At 38.4% G+C, this 14,840-nt stretch overlaps 1 protein-coding gene across 4 annotated transcripts in view; it reads right to left on the bottom strand.

The window, feature by feature from the left end:
- MAPK10 (mitogen-activated protein kinase 10) overlaps nt 1–14,840 on the bottom strand; it is a 295,415-nt gene that overhangs the window by 69,236 nt on the left and 211,339 nt on the right. For all 4 annotated transcript variants that reach the window (XM_046656779.1, XM_046656777.1, XM_046656778.1 and 1 more), the window contains 4 exons: nt 7,375–7,504; nt 3,051–3,109; nt 1,816–1,954; nt 915–1,080 (listed from right to left, as the gene is read on the bottom strand). In XM_046656779.1, the coding sequence (XP_046512735.1) occupies nt 915–1,080; nt 1,816–1,954; nt 3,051–3,109; nt 7,375–7,504 (494 nt within the window). The remainder of the gene's footprint in view (nt 1–914; nt 1,081–1,815; nt 1,955–3,050; nt 3,110–7,374; nt 7,505–14,840) is intronic.

Raw genomic sequence — 14,840 nt, 5'->3', positions numbered from 1 at the left:
TAAAAATAAGTATGAAATGTACATTCAGTACATATATACAATCCTAATTTAAAACGATTTTAATTCCTAAATATATTGGATATATTTCTTAATATGCTGCATTACTTGTTAGACATATTCTTCTCAAAAGAATACATTGCGATGTTTTCGTCTAATAAGTATCTTATAAATCCTTCATTTTAATAAAATCAAATTGGAATACATTTTGCAGAGCCTTTCTACGTTTTAAAGTGTTTGTGAATACTAGATTTTCTTCATGAAAGCAGTAGTACAAAATTCAATATTTTTCTCTCTCTATGGTTTTGAAACTTATACAAATTTACTAGACAATTGCTACCCTAACTATTACTTACAGAGGAGTTTAAAGTATTAAAGAAACTCTCATCCAACTTGAACAATCTGGATTATTCTAAATTGACAATTCACTGAGCATTTGTGAAGATTCTTGCTCCTAGGGTTTGTGGCATCTTTTTGCTTGTCTTTTCTTAGGACTAGAGCCATCAACCTAAGATACGGCATAAAGCCAAATGGTTAAATGTGATAGATAGATTTCTTCATGTTTTCACACTCTCTTTGAGCTGAGCTGCAACCCAAATAGCAATTTTTCTCAATAGCTACAGCATGTGTGCTAATTAGTATTCATTTGACTGTTTAATCAGACTCCATTTATAATCCTTTTAGCTGTAATATGTTAGTATTCTTCTAGCAAAGCTTATTTCTCTGAAACATCTTTCACATTTTCAGTGAGTGATTTTTCCTAGTAGTATTTTTTAAAAACCTCTGAATATGAAGGCTGGAAGCCCTATTTAAAAAAAATAGTCATATACATGAAAGAGACTATTACTCTTGGCTTTCTAAAACACGCACCCATTTTCTTCACAGTTTCGGCGGCTGCTGCTCAGAAGCATCCTTACCATTCTCCTTGTAGCCCATCCCCAGGATGACCTCGGGGGCTCTGTAATAACGGGTCACCACATAAGGAGTCATCATGAAGCTGGTGCCTGCCGTCCTGGCCAGTCCAAAGTCGAGGATTTTCAACGTACAATCAGACTTCACGACAATGTTACTTGGTTTTAAATCCTAACAACGGGAACAAGAGAAGAAATTAAAAGCCAGCATCTAATGGAACATGCGATTTCCATCTAATCAACCAACATGGCAGTGTCACAGCAGCCCTGATGGGGATACCCTCGACTGCAGAGCCCTATAAAAAGCAAATGATTACTTCCCCAAGGAAGCTTATGATTGACTTTTAGATTTTTTTTTTAATATCCTCAGAAACATTTTTAAACCCAGAAGAGAATCATACTATCATTTTTACAATTTAGGCTTGGGAAGCGTTTTTTTACAATTCCATCTTGGGAAGAGTTTTTAGAAAAACAAACATATCATTTATTGTCATCTGTTAGGTCACTCCTTCTGGCAACATAAACCTTTCAGCTTATATTTCACTTCTAGGCCTGACAGAAGAGCAGGTCAGGGCAGCTGTCTTTACGCTGCCAGAAACAAACTATGGAAAGGACTGTCCTATTGCAGCCGCACAGATGACCTCTGCCAATCAAGGGTCTAGAAGGCATGAGGTTTCTCAGAAGCTGACTCTCAATGAGCTGAAACAAAATGTTAAACAAAATCAACTACAGCAGAGCTAGAGTTTTCCTTCTGCACATTAGTGAATAATGTGCTAAGTTTATCGTAAAAGAAATGAGAGAATACATTCTATTTAATCAAGTCCCCCTACATACAGAAAATAATTAGAGTTACTCTTTCTCTTCTCCAAAAGCATTTCAATTACAATCCTGGAGTAGGTGTTCTTACCCTGTGAATAATGCCAGCAGAGTGGAGGTGCTTGATGCCACACAACATTTGGTATAGCAGGTAAGACATTCGCTCATGGTCTAATTCCATCTGAATCACCTGACACAAGTTGGCATCCATCAGTTCCATTACTAAGTAACTGGAAGGCAGGTCCACAGTGTTAGTTTCAGATCACAAGACCTGTGAAGTCCTTCAAAGAAGTCAGAATCTGTTCCTAAATCTGTAATTCTTCCGAACTTCCCAGCTCCGCCTTTTTATTTTTTTGAGGAAGATTAACCCTGAGCTAACATTCGCCTCCAATCCTCCTCTTTTTGCTGAGGAAGACTAGCCCTGAGCTCACATCCGTGCCCATCTTCCTCTACTTTATATGTGGGACGCCTGCCGCAGCATGGCTTGCCAAGTGGTGCCATGTCCGCACCGGGGTTCTGAACTGGCAAACCTTCTGCCGCTGAAGCGGAACGTGCATACTTAACTGCTGCACCACCAGGCCGGCCCCCCAGCTCCATCTTTGACTGAGTTAAGAATATTAAAAACTTGCAAGTATTGCATGCAGGTTAGCCGTGGTAACTCCACCACAAGGTTGCTAATAGAAGGAGCATTTATTAGTGTGTGGTTCCTGCCTGTATATTTTCTACCTTCATCTTGTTCTCACTTTTCCCTGAATTCTCTGAACTCTTTCCTGAGTATTATGATTACAAATAAGAAAAAATATTCAGAATAGCATCTTCCTTTAAATGCAATGTATCTGTGTTCAACAAGACAATGTGCTAGGAGTCACTTCCTCTCCCCTGCTTACTGTGACTACACTTCTAGGTAGATTCTTTTTGCACAAAATCAGAGGCACTACAAAAATAGAAATAAAGATTAAAGATGATTTTTACCATGTCCCTTTTATTAATATTTCTCAAAGTGAATTGACTCATTCTAGAAAGCTCACAAAATCAATTAGTAATAATAAAAAATTATGTAATAAATAATAAGCCTTCCCTGATTGAACCAAGAACATGAGATAACAAAGCACAGAGCCAGAAGGGCAGAAAGAAGCAGAAGTTTCTTTCCAGGAAATAACACCAGAAACAGAACCTCTGTCTTATCACTGGATTCCCTTTCATGTACTGCCAGCCCCTCCTTCCCTTCCATGTCTGCAAGGGATTTCATCCATTTGACTTTTGTCAATTTCCCTTGACTGATTTGAGTGCTATGCTCTCCCTTCCTTTATGAGTTTTGTTACTTACACATCCTGGAACTCCTCCAGTGTTTTCTGGGGTGTGAAGACATTTAATAAACTAATAATCTGGGAAAGAGACAGTGGACAAGACAAAGGAAGGAGAGAAAGAAAAAGAGAGAGAATGAATTACTTAAAAAGCATTTTAAACAAGTATCTATTCCAACTCAAAGCCACACTCTAGTGCTATGATGGAAATAGAAAAGTTGAAAAAAATTTCTAGAACTGTCTCACAGAACATAGAAAAATGTACTCAGAAAGGACATATGGTCTGTCTTCAGGTTAAAATGCAATTTAAAAAGCTCAAACTTTTAGGCAGAAGGAAGAGTCAGAGAAGGTATATAATGGTGATATTGTTTTAGAGTGTGGTTCTCCTTGATAGAATATAGGGTTGTCATGTAATTAAACAAAAAGGGAGGAAAAGCCTTGTAAGGAAAGTGAGGCAGCAGGCAAACGCTCAACAAGACTTAGCAAGGCCATGTTTTCCTCAAATGGACACAGTGGTGTCTAATTCAAGGTGGCATTCTAATTCAAGATTTTTGTGTTGTTAATTTCGTGTCTTTTGCTTCTTCTATTTCACTCTCAAATTGTATTTAAACTAATGCTCCAATGGTATTTGTGAGGAAAGGTATATCTAGGACGATATCAATCATGAATTTAGTATAAATATATAAAAGGTATAAAAATGTATAAAATACATAAAAAAGTTATCAAAATTCTGTTTCTTAAACTTTTTGTTTCCTGCTTTAGTTATTTTGTATATTAGATAGTAAAAACATTTACCTTCTAGCAAAAGTAAATTTAAAAAAGCAAAACTTCTGTCATATTTCCAAATAGATTGCAGGCATAAATAACTCAAAATGTTCTTTCAGCTAAATATTCTGCAGTAATGTGCCAGTGGGAAATAAAAATAAAAAATATAGATGGAAATCTTCTACTCACAGGATAGATGCAACCATTTCACAAAAACTGGATAAGTACAAGTTTAAGATTTAAACATCTTTAAGACATGAATTAATGAATTTCAGTAAACTTCATAAGTGGTATATAAACATATGATGTAATAAAAACAAAACAAATGATTTTAAACATCTGAGAAATGCTGTCAATTTTAGGAAATGCTTTAGACCTCAAGTACTTCACATTTGTTGAGAAATTATTGAGAAAAATTCATAACACCATCTAATATTTTCATATATATATATACATATACACACATGGTAATGGTTATATCAAAAAACCAAGATCATCTCTTCTAAAGCAACCTTGCAGTATGGAATATGCATATGGAAATAAAATTATTTCAAAATATCTTTAAAACGTATGATTAAAGGGCCCTGTTACTCTGTATACTTAGTTACACTGTGTGTTGGAAAATGTCTGTGTGGTACATCTCTCATTGGAACATATATAGGGGGCCTGCCTTTTTAGTACTTTATCAGTCTTAGAAAGTAATTCATTCTGATATTTGTTCAAACAAAAACATCAGAGACCGTGCATAGATATACACACACAACCCTTAAAGATGGAAAAATGCTAATCCATATCATCTTGTGAGTAAATAACCTAGGTAATAGAAATTAATCTAGAAAATAGCATTGCAATTTTAAATAAATCAAGATTTATTCTGTTAAAAGGTAAATTCCCCACTATAGATTCTTATTTTCCATTTTCTGACGCCCTTGTTTGATAACCTTCATCTTCTTTGATTTCCCTTTGAGGATTTCTCCTCTGTTCTTTCTTTGTTCCCTTATAAATTTTAATTTCTACTAATAACCAATTACAAATCTGGTCTTTAGAAGCAGATCATCACAGCTATTTCCATTTTAGTTCAACAGTTTCCAGGCAGGAATCTGATTCAGTTCCTTTATTCCGGCATCTTAAAGTACACAGATGAATCAATGTTTGTGATGGCCCCACGATCACATCAGCTATCACTTCCTAGAATTAAGCATTCGTTTTCTAAACGGATTTTCTTCTCTATTATTAGAGATTTAATTGAGATTACTTCACTGTTTCACTCTACTTTCCACAGCATTAACAGAGTTCTGCATTCTGACTGCTTTTACTTAGTATTACAAGCACTGATGTGGAATTTACATTTGGTGGTAAGTGAACTTCCTCTCTGTTAACAAGTTCCAGAAATTTATTTCCGTAGACTTATACACATACATGAATACATACATACATACATACACACACAAAAGGGGGTGGCAGGTAGGATGCCATTTACAGATTATCATTTCAATTTGGAATTCTTTTTTAGGTATAAATGTGAACCCCTATATTTCAGTCAAGAAATCAGCCAAGTAAGTGGGAATTTCTCTGAAATGCATTTGTTGCACTACAGGAGCTGGAAGAAGGATTAGGGAAATATAAAATATGAAAACTCAGACTATCAAAATTTCCCATACGTTGCTCCATTGTTTGTATCCATCCATTTTGCACTGCCCACAGTATTTCTCACACTCTTTGCGATCATAAAAATGGATTGCATTGGTCATGTGGTTAAGCTTGCTCCTACTTTTATTTAACATACTGAAAGAACAAACTGCTTTAGTAGAATGACTTTTCTTAGGAGTCATCCTTTCTATCATTTCTATATTCCTTTCTAGAAGTATCACGTTCCTTATATGGCCAAATTAGAGATGGGTATATTCTTCATAAAATTTCCCTTTCTTGACGAACTCTATATGACTCCACTCATAGGTGGAAGTTAGTATATTGATAAGGAGATCTGATCGGTGGTTACCAGGGAAAAGGGGGGGTGGGGGGAGGGCACAGAGGGGGAGGTGGTGTACCCACAACATGACTAACAAAAATGTACAACTGAAATCTCACAAGGTTGTAATCCATCATAACATTAATAAAAAAAAAATCTAAAATAAAAAACACTAGATTAATTTAGGTAGACTTCTATTTAAGAGTTAAAGGGCTCTGAATATTATGTGCCTCTTGCATGAATAAAGTGCGTTTTGCTGGACGGATTTAAAAAAAAAAAAAATTTCCCTTTCTTAGTGAGGCCTTTCCTGCATAACCTATTTAAAAGAGTAACCTCACCCACCGTGCACTGACCAGAATTTTATCTTTCTTCACTTCCTAGCACTTATCACCATCTGCCACCCTATTCATTAATTTTGTAGAATGCCCTCCTCTCACGGGCAGAACATGAGCTCCACATGGGCAGGCATTTGTGTCTGCTGTCTTCACTGCTGTATTCTTGGCACCTAGAGCATCAAGATCTATACCTGGCACATTTTATTCATTTAACAAATATTTGTCAAATGACCGAACTAAAGTCATTGGAGTAGAGTAATAGAGGAAAAGAGAAGCACCGTCATGGGCCTGAATCCACATATTTGTATTTCAATACCTTTCAGCGAAACACTCATACATTTGCTTTTTCTTAGTGCCACCAATAGATGGTTAGCCTTATGACAAATTCACTTGTTTGTAAAACTGCACCGATAATTTACATATTCTGTGTGATTTTCATACTTAAGAAAAACTTGGTAGGGAGTTATAGCTATATTATTTCAGTGACCCATAATTTACTTTTATAATATATATAAATGTAATAATTATATGTACTATGTTCATTACAATTTATTTATAAATAATAGCCATTATTATAATAATGAGTTATCTCCCATTTATCCTAACAACGGGAGCATAGAAAGATTTCTAGAGGCCTTTGCCTGTGTTTGAGGAAGCTTATACTGTGAAGAGAAGAAAGTCCTGTAATGGTATTCTATTACACCACTGAGAAATGGTGTACTGAGTTCCACTGAGAAACGTTCTTGATGACCCTATTCTGAAGTGAGTTGGAGATATGTCCCTGCACATTCGCCCAACCCTACAAAAAACAAGATGCTAAAGCATAGTGTGTATGCTGGAAAGTTAGAGGCCACGGCCAGACAATAGCTAAAAGAAAAAGGAGATAAAAATTTTCACCTGTTACTAATTAAATTTAAATTATAAAGAAATATAGCATATTGTTCTGTAGCATATTTTTGTTTTTGTTTGTTTTATTTTGAAAAAGCATGAAGCTCTCTCATTAATTTGGAGGAAGATAACCAAATACGGTTAATTTCATAGCAGGGAAATATCTATCAAATTCATCCCTTCCATGCCATATGGTTTTTAGATGATTTTTAAGCAGAAAGCTATCATGAGGACAATGAAATCAAATGTAGCATATGGGCAGGATAAACAATCTTAAAAGGCAGAAATTGCAAAGTAAAGAAAGCCTTTCCTACTCAAGTTGGCATACTGCTTTTCTTTCCCCAATCTCACAACCTCCCACCGCCAGAGGTTTAAAAATAACAGCTCACATTTTTATGATTCACACACTTCATGAGGACCAGCTCCCGGTAAGCTCTCTTGGCATGTGTTTGGTTCTGAAAGGGTCTGCTGAGCTTCTTAATGGCCACATTTCTGTCCAGAACAGCATCATACGCAGCACTGCAGAGACATAAGAGTAATCCAGAATTAAAAACAAAGGAACCCCTTAGAATTCCTGCCTACGGAGCTAAGGGTGGGGAAGGAAAATACGATTTTGCAATCCCACTCAGATACCTTCTCCTCAGGTCACATGTCCATCAGGCTGTAAATAAAAATATAACAGTGACTAGTATAAAAACATTCTACTTGCTAGATAGAGAAAAAAAGAAGAGTATCTTGCCAAGAATTGCATCAGCGAGTCGGGGGCAAAAGAAGAAAGAAAAGTGCTCAACTTTCCCCCTAGCCATGTGACTGTGGCAAGAATTTTAATCTCTCTGGGCTTGAATTTCTCATCTATTAATATGTGATATTTAGGTTTTCTCTAGCTATAAAACCCCATTGTTCTTTGGTTATTTTAAGTGGACATTCATCCTTTCCCCATTCAGACGAACCAGTTTTTAAGGTGTGATGTTAATTGCGGTCAATACACAGGTTGCGTGCTGCTCAAAGTGCACTTATTGACAATAACAAAGCTCAAAATAGGGAAAGCCATCAAAGGGGATTTCAGAAGCATAAATAACTGCATTTAAATACACAGACAGAAACGAATGCTGCTAACACTTGAAGCTTTCAGACTATTTGAGAATGATAATTTACCGTATTTTGAAAAAGCACTCAATATACAGTAGTGTTTCTTCCATACTCAGAATACATTGGTCTGGGTATGGAATGAAGAAATGAGTCTCTTCTTGCTATTATACCTTATGACCCACTCACAAAATGTTTTTCCTGCAACTTTAGGTTGTGCTGGATTTTGTCTTAGTTGCCAGGAAGGAATGCAGCAACCAGTGTCCCCTACCATCGATCTATTGAGTTGGAAGTGACATTCATGATTCAGGGCTCATGTCACTAAACTAAAAGATAAAGAAAAGGATTACTGCATTGTAAGATAATAATAGGCTCACAGGATAAGGTTGGACAAAGTCTTAGAATTCATCTGGTCCATGCCTCCATTTAATACTTATTTTTCACCAAAATATCTCCATCGAAAGTTTGACCAGTTTCTGCTTGAGCATCTCCAAAAACATGGACCCCTTTAACATCAAAGCAGCTCATTTCATTGTTGGATGGCTTTGGGAGTTAGAAATGTCATCACGCTAATAAGCAGAGTTGTCTCTCTGTGGTTTCTATTGACTACTGTCAACCCTGCCTTCCAGGGCAACTCAAAATAAGTATTCCCTTATCATTATAATAGATCTATAATGTTTGAAATCCATTAAAGGACTGAACGCAATGCCTGGCCTACTCTATAAGCACTCAATAAGCAGCCAGTAACTCTTAGCTTTTCTTATTTTTCCACTAAGCCTTTTCTTTCTTATGCTGAATATCACCAGTGTCCTACCACCATTTGTCAGAATGTGATTTCAAGTCCCATCACCATCTGGTAGGTTTCTTCTGAATATATTCCAGTCTGTTGATATCCTCTGAAAATGTGGACCCTAAACTAAATAAACATTGCTACCCTAGGTATGGAGCATCAGAGAAGATGAGGGTAGAGCTATCGACTCCTTTATTCATTCACTTGCCCATTTATTCTGTTGACATGTTAACACAGCTAAGACTGTCTTGGCTTCTTTGATAACTACATCACACACTACTGACCCAAAGGGAGCCTATGTTAATTAAAAATACTGTCTTTTTAAAAACTTGCACTGCTATTAAACTCTGCATGTCAGCACTGGTACTTCTGACTCACATTTGTTCTTGTTAACCTACCAATGGCAGCACAGGTAAAGGAAAGAGTCAAATGGACCTGCATCTTATAGGTAGTGCTCAAGGACAACAGTGAATTTGGAAATACAGAAATTAAACTTGATTTCTGAAGTTAAGAAATAGTATCAGCAGGAAATTGACCAGAACCATCAACTTAAAGAAAAAGACTAAATTTTAAGATGAAACAAGTTTAAGATGAAAGAATAGCAGGGGCTGCCCTGGTGGCTTAGTGGTTAAGTTTGCACGCTCTGCTTCAGCTGCCCAGGGTTCGTAGGTTCGGATCCCAGGCGTGGACCTAGCACTGCTAGTCAAGCCATGCTGTGGCTGCATCCCACATAAAATAGAGGAAGATTGGCACAGATGTTGCCTCAGTGACAATCTTCCTCTCACACACACACAAAAAGAATAGCAATCAGTCACGTGGCCTAGAAAGAAGTCAAAGATGCAAATTCTGACACTGCCTGGCTAAATAAGGAAATGCCTCCCAGGCAGGTCCAGGGAGCCAGTCCGCTAGGCAATGTTCACATCCCTATTGTGATCCCTATTGTGAGACTCTGCTCAGCGTCTCCTCAGGCTGATTCCATCCTCTACAGTCAACACTGTGCTCCTGAGGCTGTCCTCCAGAAATCTGCATGCAAGGATGGTGCCCATATTTGGTCAGCTTGACTATTATATTTCTCATAATTTAATAAATCAGCATCTGGTTTTATATGTGAGGCTTGTCAATGTGAATTTGAGCCCCTGAGATCCTGACCAGATCCTGCAAGACAGTGGGCCAGCCTCTGACTTCATGTGGCATGACAGAAAATGTCACCCTCTGGGGTTCTTGGCAGGTCCTGGCCAGTTTCTCCTAGAAAGGTTGTGGTGTTCTCCCTCCTTCTGGTATCTCTTCTTTGAAGCAATTTTAGGTATGAATCTCAGCACTGCTGCTAACTAGTTGTGGAGCTATGCGCAAGGCACTTCAACTTTATGGCATCAGTTTTCTCATATTTAAAATGAAGATAACAACCTGACAAGATTGTTGTAAGGAGTAAATGAGGTAGTAATGTATCCATAGTGCCTCACCTAGAGCGAGCACTCAATAAATAATGACTACTGCTATTTTTAAAATCAATATCCTTGCTGAAGTCACCATGTAATGCAGGGCAGTATAAAATATGAATTCCTATGGTGTGTGCTACAATTAGATGTGTATCTACTAATCAGCAGTTTTTAATCTTTCTACTCATTACAAATCCATTCAACTCTAATATTATCTTGATCCATGTTGCAAGTTCCTCCCATGATATAAAACTGTGGAGCAAAAGCCTTGTTAAAATCTAGATACATTACAGCCACACAGCTCGATTACCACTTTAATAAGCTATCTAGTATGATTTGTTTTTGTTTCTAATGCACCTCCTATTCCTAGTGATCACTATATCCTTTCCAAGTGGCTCACAGGGTATCTTTTCTAACCCACACTAAGACCAATATCAGGTTCAGCGGATGTCTCTTATAACCTCTTTCTTCCCTCTGAAGAAATAGAATGTTTGCCTGTCTACAGTTGTATGGAACACCCTGGTTTGGCTCACTGAACTTCCATTTACCCCTTGTATCACGCATGCCTGTATTGAAGAGACTTGACAGTGAAATGTACAGTTCCCAGATGCATTTGCAGCTAGCGCTCTGGATTCCAACATGGTCCTGCCATGCAGAAGCAACTAGGAGAGATTTGTGAGGCAAAAGCAAGGCAGTCATTTTCTAGCATTTCTTGGTTGGCAAGCAAGGTCTCATGGAGATGTGAGATTTTCTTCTGAAGCAGTAATTCACGTCGTTCTCCAGATTCTGAGTGAGAAGGGGGTTGAAGCAGAGGCAGCAGTGGACTGCAGGTGCCAGGGCCAAGTCAGCAGCACCATGGAGTAGCGATGGCAGCAGTAATGAGTGCACGCTTCCAGCTCTATGATTCCCAAACCTCAGTTATAATCATGCATTCTGGAAACTCAGTGGGTTGAGGACACCCTCAGAGATGGGAGCTCCCATGGTGATTCAGCCATCGAGTGTCTGGAGTCATTCCGGGAAACCCAGACTAGAGCCCACTTCCCCAGGCCTTCCAATGATTTTGCAAGCACCCAATTTACCCTATTAAATCTCTGCCTACTTAAAATGTTTCTGTCTCCTGCCATGAACCCTGGCTGACACTACAATCTCTCCCATTTTCTGTAATTCCTCAGTGATTACTGGCAGCAGTTTAGCAAATACATCTGCAAATTGGCATCACTGATGCTGTACTCCAAATTAACATCTGAAAGTTTTCCATTACTCTTGAGTCATCTTTTTTTTAAGAGTCTTGGTCCACAGAATCTTACTTTTTTCTCTCGATATTTTCTATTTCTTTCATCTTCATGCAGGTGAAAAAGGAGATAAATCTTTATGAAGATTTTCCAGCAACTTCCAGCAAGTTTCCAGCAATTTCTTGACACATAGCACTAACTCACCTCCACTTCTACCAAGTTTATTCATAAAGGGACGATACAGCCTTCTGTTGTTATGCTCCTGTCACTTAATCCAGTTTTATGAGGCTATAAAGCTATGTTTACCTTCTTGGATGTATTTATATAAACACACACACATATCCCTGAAGGTAAGTCTTATTCTCAACATATTTATCAGCTTTTTTCTTCTGGCAATTACAGACAACCTCTTGCACAAACATTCTTCTTCCTAAATCATAATCATTTATTTGATAATTTTTCTTGTTCCCTTTCACTTTCACATTGAAAATGTTCTTGATCATATTAACATGCTTATGGGAAGAAAGAAATCAAAAAGCAAACAAAAATCCCCCTAGGCATCATGAGAAGAACTTAATATCTTAAAAAATAAAGATAAAAAAACCTTATCATTGGAGCATCTTAAACATCTTAAGCCGTAGCCTGCCAAGACAACGTCCTTCTGGAGACACACACTGCACCCTTCATATTCACAAGGTCTCACTTTGACCTTTTTCAAAGGCCTGGACTTTAGTTGAAAGCTATCAAAAACATCTCTACCCAGTGCCTTCAAATATCTCACTTTCACGCCCAAACATTACAGTCCCCGGAGATGCTATCCGGACGCTGATTCCACCACTGAGAATGCTGTTGGCAAAGCTGCCAGCCTCCCCTCTGCCGCTGGGCTTTGCAATTCTTCCTCCCCCACCAGGGATACTCTTCCCACACCCTGACTGGCCTGACTCCATCTTGTGACTCAGGTTTCAGCCCAAATATCACCTTCTCGGGAGAGAGCTTCCCAAATCACCCCATCAAAAGTCAACCGTTGATGAACTCTGTATGACTCCACTCATAGGTGGAAGTTAACGTATAGACAAAGAGAACTGATCGGTGGTTACCAGGGGAAAGGAGGGGTAGGGGGAGGGCACAAAGGGTGAAGTGGTGTACCCACAACATGACTAACAATAATGTACAACTGAAATTTCACAAGGTTGTAAACTATCATAATCTTAATTAAAAAAAAAAAGAGGAAAAGGAAATAGGAAAAAAAGTTAAAAAAAAGTTTTGCCTCAAAAACAAAAACGTCAACTGTTGATGTTTTGATTAACCAACCAAAAAAACTTTTGTCATTGAATTGCTTGTCTGTATCAGTTTGGTTACATTTTGTTAGGGATGCTTTTGACTACAAGTAATAGAATTCTGACTAATAGTGACTTAAACAATAAAGATATTAATTGTATTACATAACAGAAAGTCAAGACGTAGGCATGTCTAGGTTTCAGGGAAACATTATAATTCTGGTGGGCCCTAGGCACTTTTGGCTTCTGATTTTCTGCAAATTGGTTCTCAGCATATTGAAAAAGAAGCCAACAATACAACTCCATTAGTGCCTCAAAGGGAAGTGTAGGTGCTGTGACGCCCTGCTAAGATTGCCCTTCAGGAATAAAAGACTTCTTATCCCAGCTGCTGGGAGGGCTGCTGGCAGATGGCCCCTCAGCTCTGACCCCCTTTGGGTATAACCTCAGCTCTCCTCATGGGCAGCCTTCATTCAATGATTATCAGAGTCTGGCCACTTCACAACTGAGGACAGCTGGGAAGGCTCATTTCCTCTTCAGAACCCCCCCTCCCCCAGGGTGAGCTGAGGCTTCCACTGAGCTCGCATCGCAGCTGAACTTCTGCCTCTGCTTCCTTCCCTTCCTTTCCACAGCTGTTAACCCCCAAAGCACTCCCGAATAAATCTCCTGCATGCACTTGCCATCTCAAAGTGTACTTTCTGCGGAATACAACATCTGACAAGCAGTGACACATGGCCGAATACAGCAATAGCTGTGGAGTTTGCCTGGATCTTTCTCTCAGCAAAAAGCAGGGTCCAGTTGTGGATGAAAGTGGCTGAACTCGGAGCTCAACATCAAGAAAAGACATTTCACTCACGCAAAAAACTAGCCTAGAGACCAAGCGTAGTTATACAGACTCCAATCAAAACCATTTTGCACTTGACGGACGACAGAGTTGAAGCAGGGACACCAGGGGGCTCAGAAGCCACGCCATCAAAGACAGCGTCAAAAGCAGCAGCTCTTCAAACCCTGGAAATTGAACTAGTACCTTACAGCCTTCAGCAAACTAGTGACGGGGGAGACCACACAAAGACTTACCAGCTTAATGAAGAATATGGGACCAGCTAAACAATCTCAACACTGCAGAAAATAGATGAATGTAAAGAGGATGGCTGCCCTTCGCCCAAGACAACCATATTGTTGGAAATCCAGATGATGGCGCTGGAGAAGAAACTGAAGGCTCCCACAGAGGAATTGCTTCATCTCAGTGAGGTGGGGTGATCTGGTGCACGCAGGAGCTGCCCTTCTTGCTCTTCTTTTATCTTTGTGACAAGTTGTCTCAAGCCCACTCTGCTGCCCTTAATGACCATTCAGTGCACCACCCATGTACGATCTAGCCCATGTTTTAACCTACAAAATCCACGAAGCTGCTAGGCTGCCATCTGATAGTATAAGTTGGGAGCTTGGGAAATTACAGTTTGGCTTTATATGAAGTATGTGGAGGTACAGAGGCTGGTCAGCCTGCTCTAAAGCATATAGAAAACACAGAGGGTGGTCAGAATATCGCTGCTACCCTGATTTTGCCATTTGTGTGGCAAAATCTATAATTACTTACTTTTTGAGCGTTTAGTAAAGCTTTTGAACTTTGCAATAAAACTCTTGACAAAAATAAAATCAAGACTGCATATTTAATTAAATATTATATACTGAATTTCCATTTCTTGGCCACAACCCAATAAAAAGCAGAACATAATCCTCCTAAAGGAACATTAGCATCCATTTCAAACTTAGTAATTATTTTAAGAAGACTGCCCAAAGACCATGATCTAGCACATGCACCTGCAAAAGACGCATTTACACATCACTCTTGAACCATGACTTTTCATTTAGATCAAATGACTGTTCTTCAAATTAATTTTGCTCATTTTCAATTCCAAGATTTTTTAGATAGATACAAAAAGTTAAGTAACAACTGTTAATGCATTGCCTCCATCAGCAGAAGAATTTTGTAAGCATTTAAATTATGCCTGCTTTATATCATTTTACCAAATGTTAAAT

The sequence above is a fragment of the Equus quagga genome, chromosome 3 (assembly GCF_021613505.1).
Source record: "Equus quagga isolate Etosha38 chromosome 3, UCLA_HA_Equagga_1.0, whole genome shotgun sequence".
NCBI lineage: Eukaryota > Metazoa > Chordata > Mammalia > Perissodactyla > Equidae > Equus > Equus quagga.
Note: the sequence above shows the minus strand (reverse complement) of the source record. Positions and strands in the feature narration are given on the sequence as shown.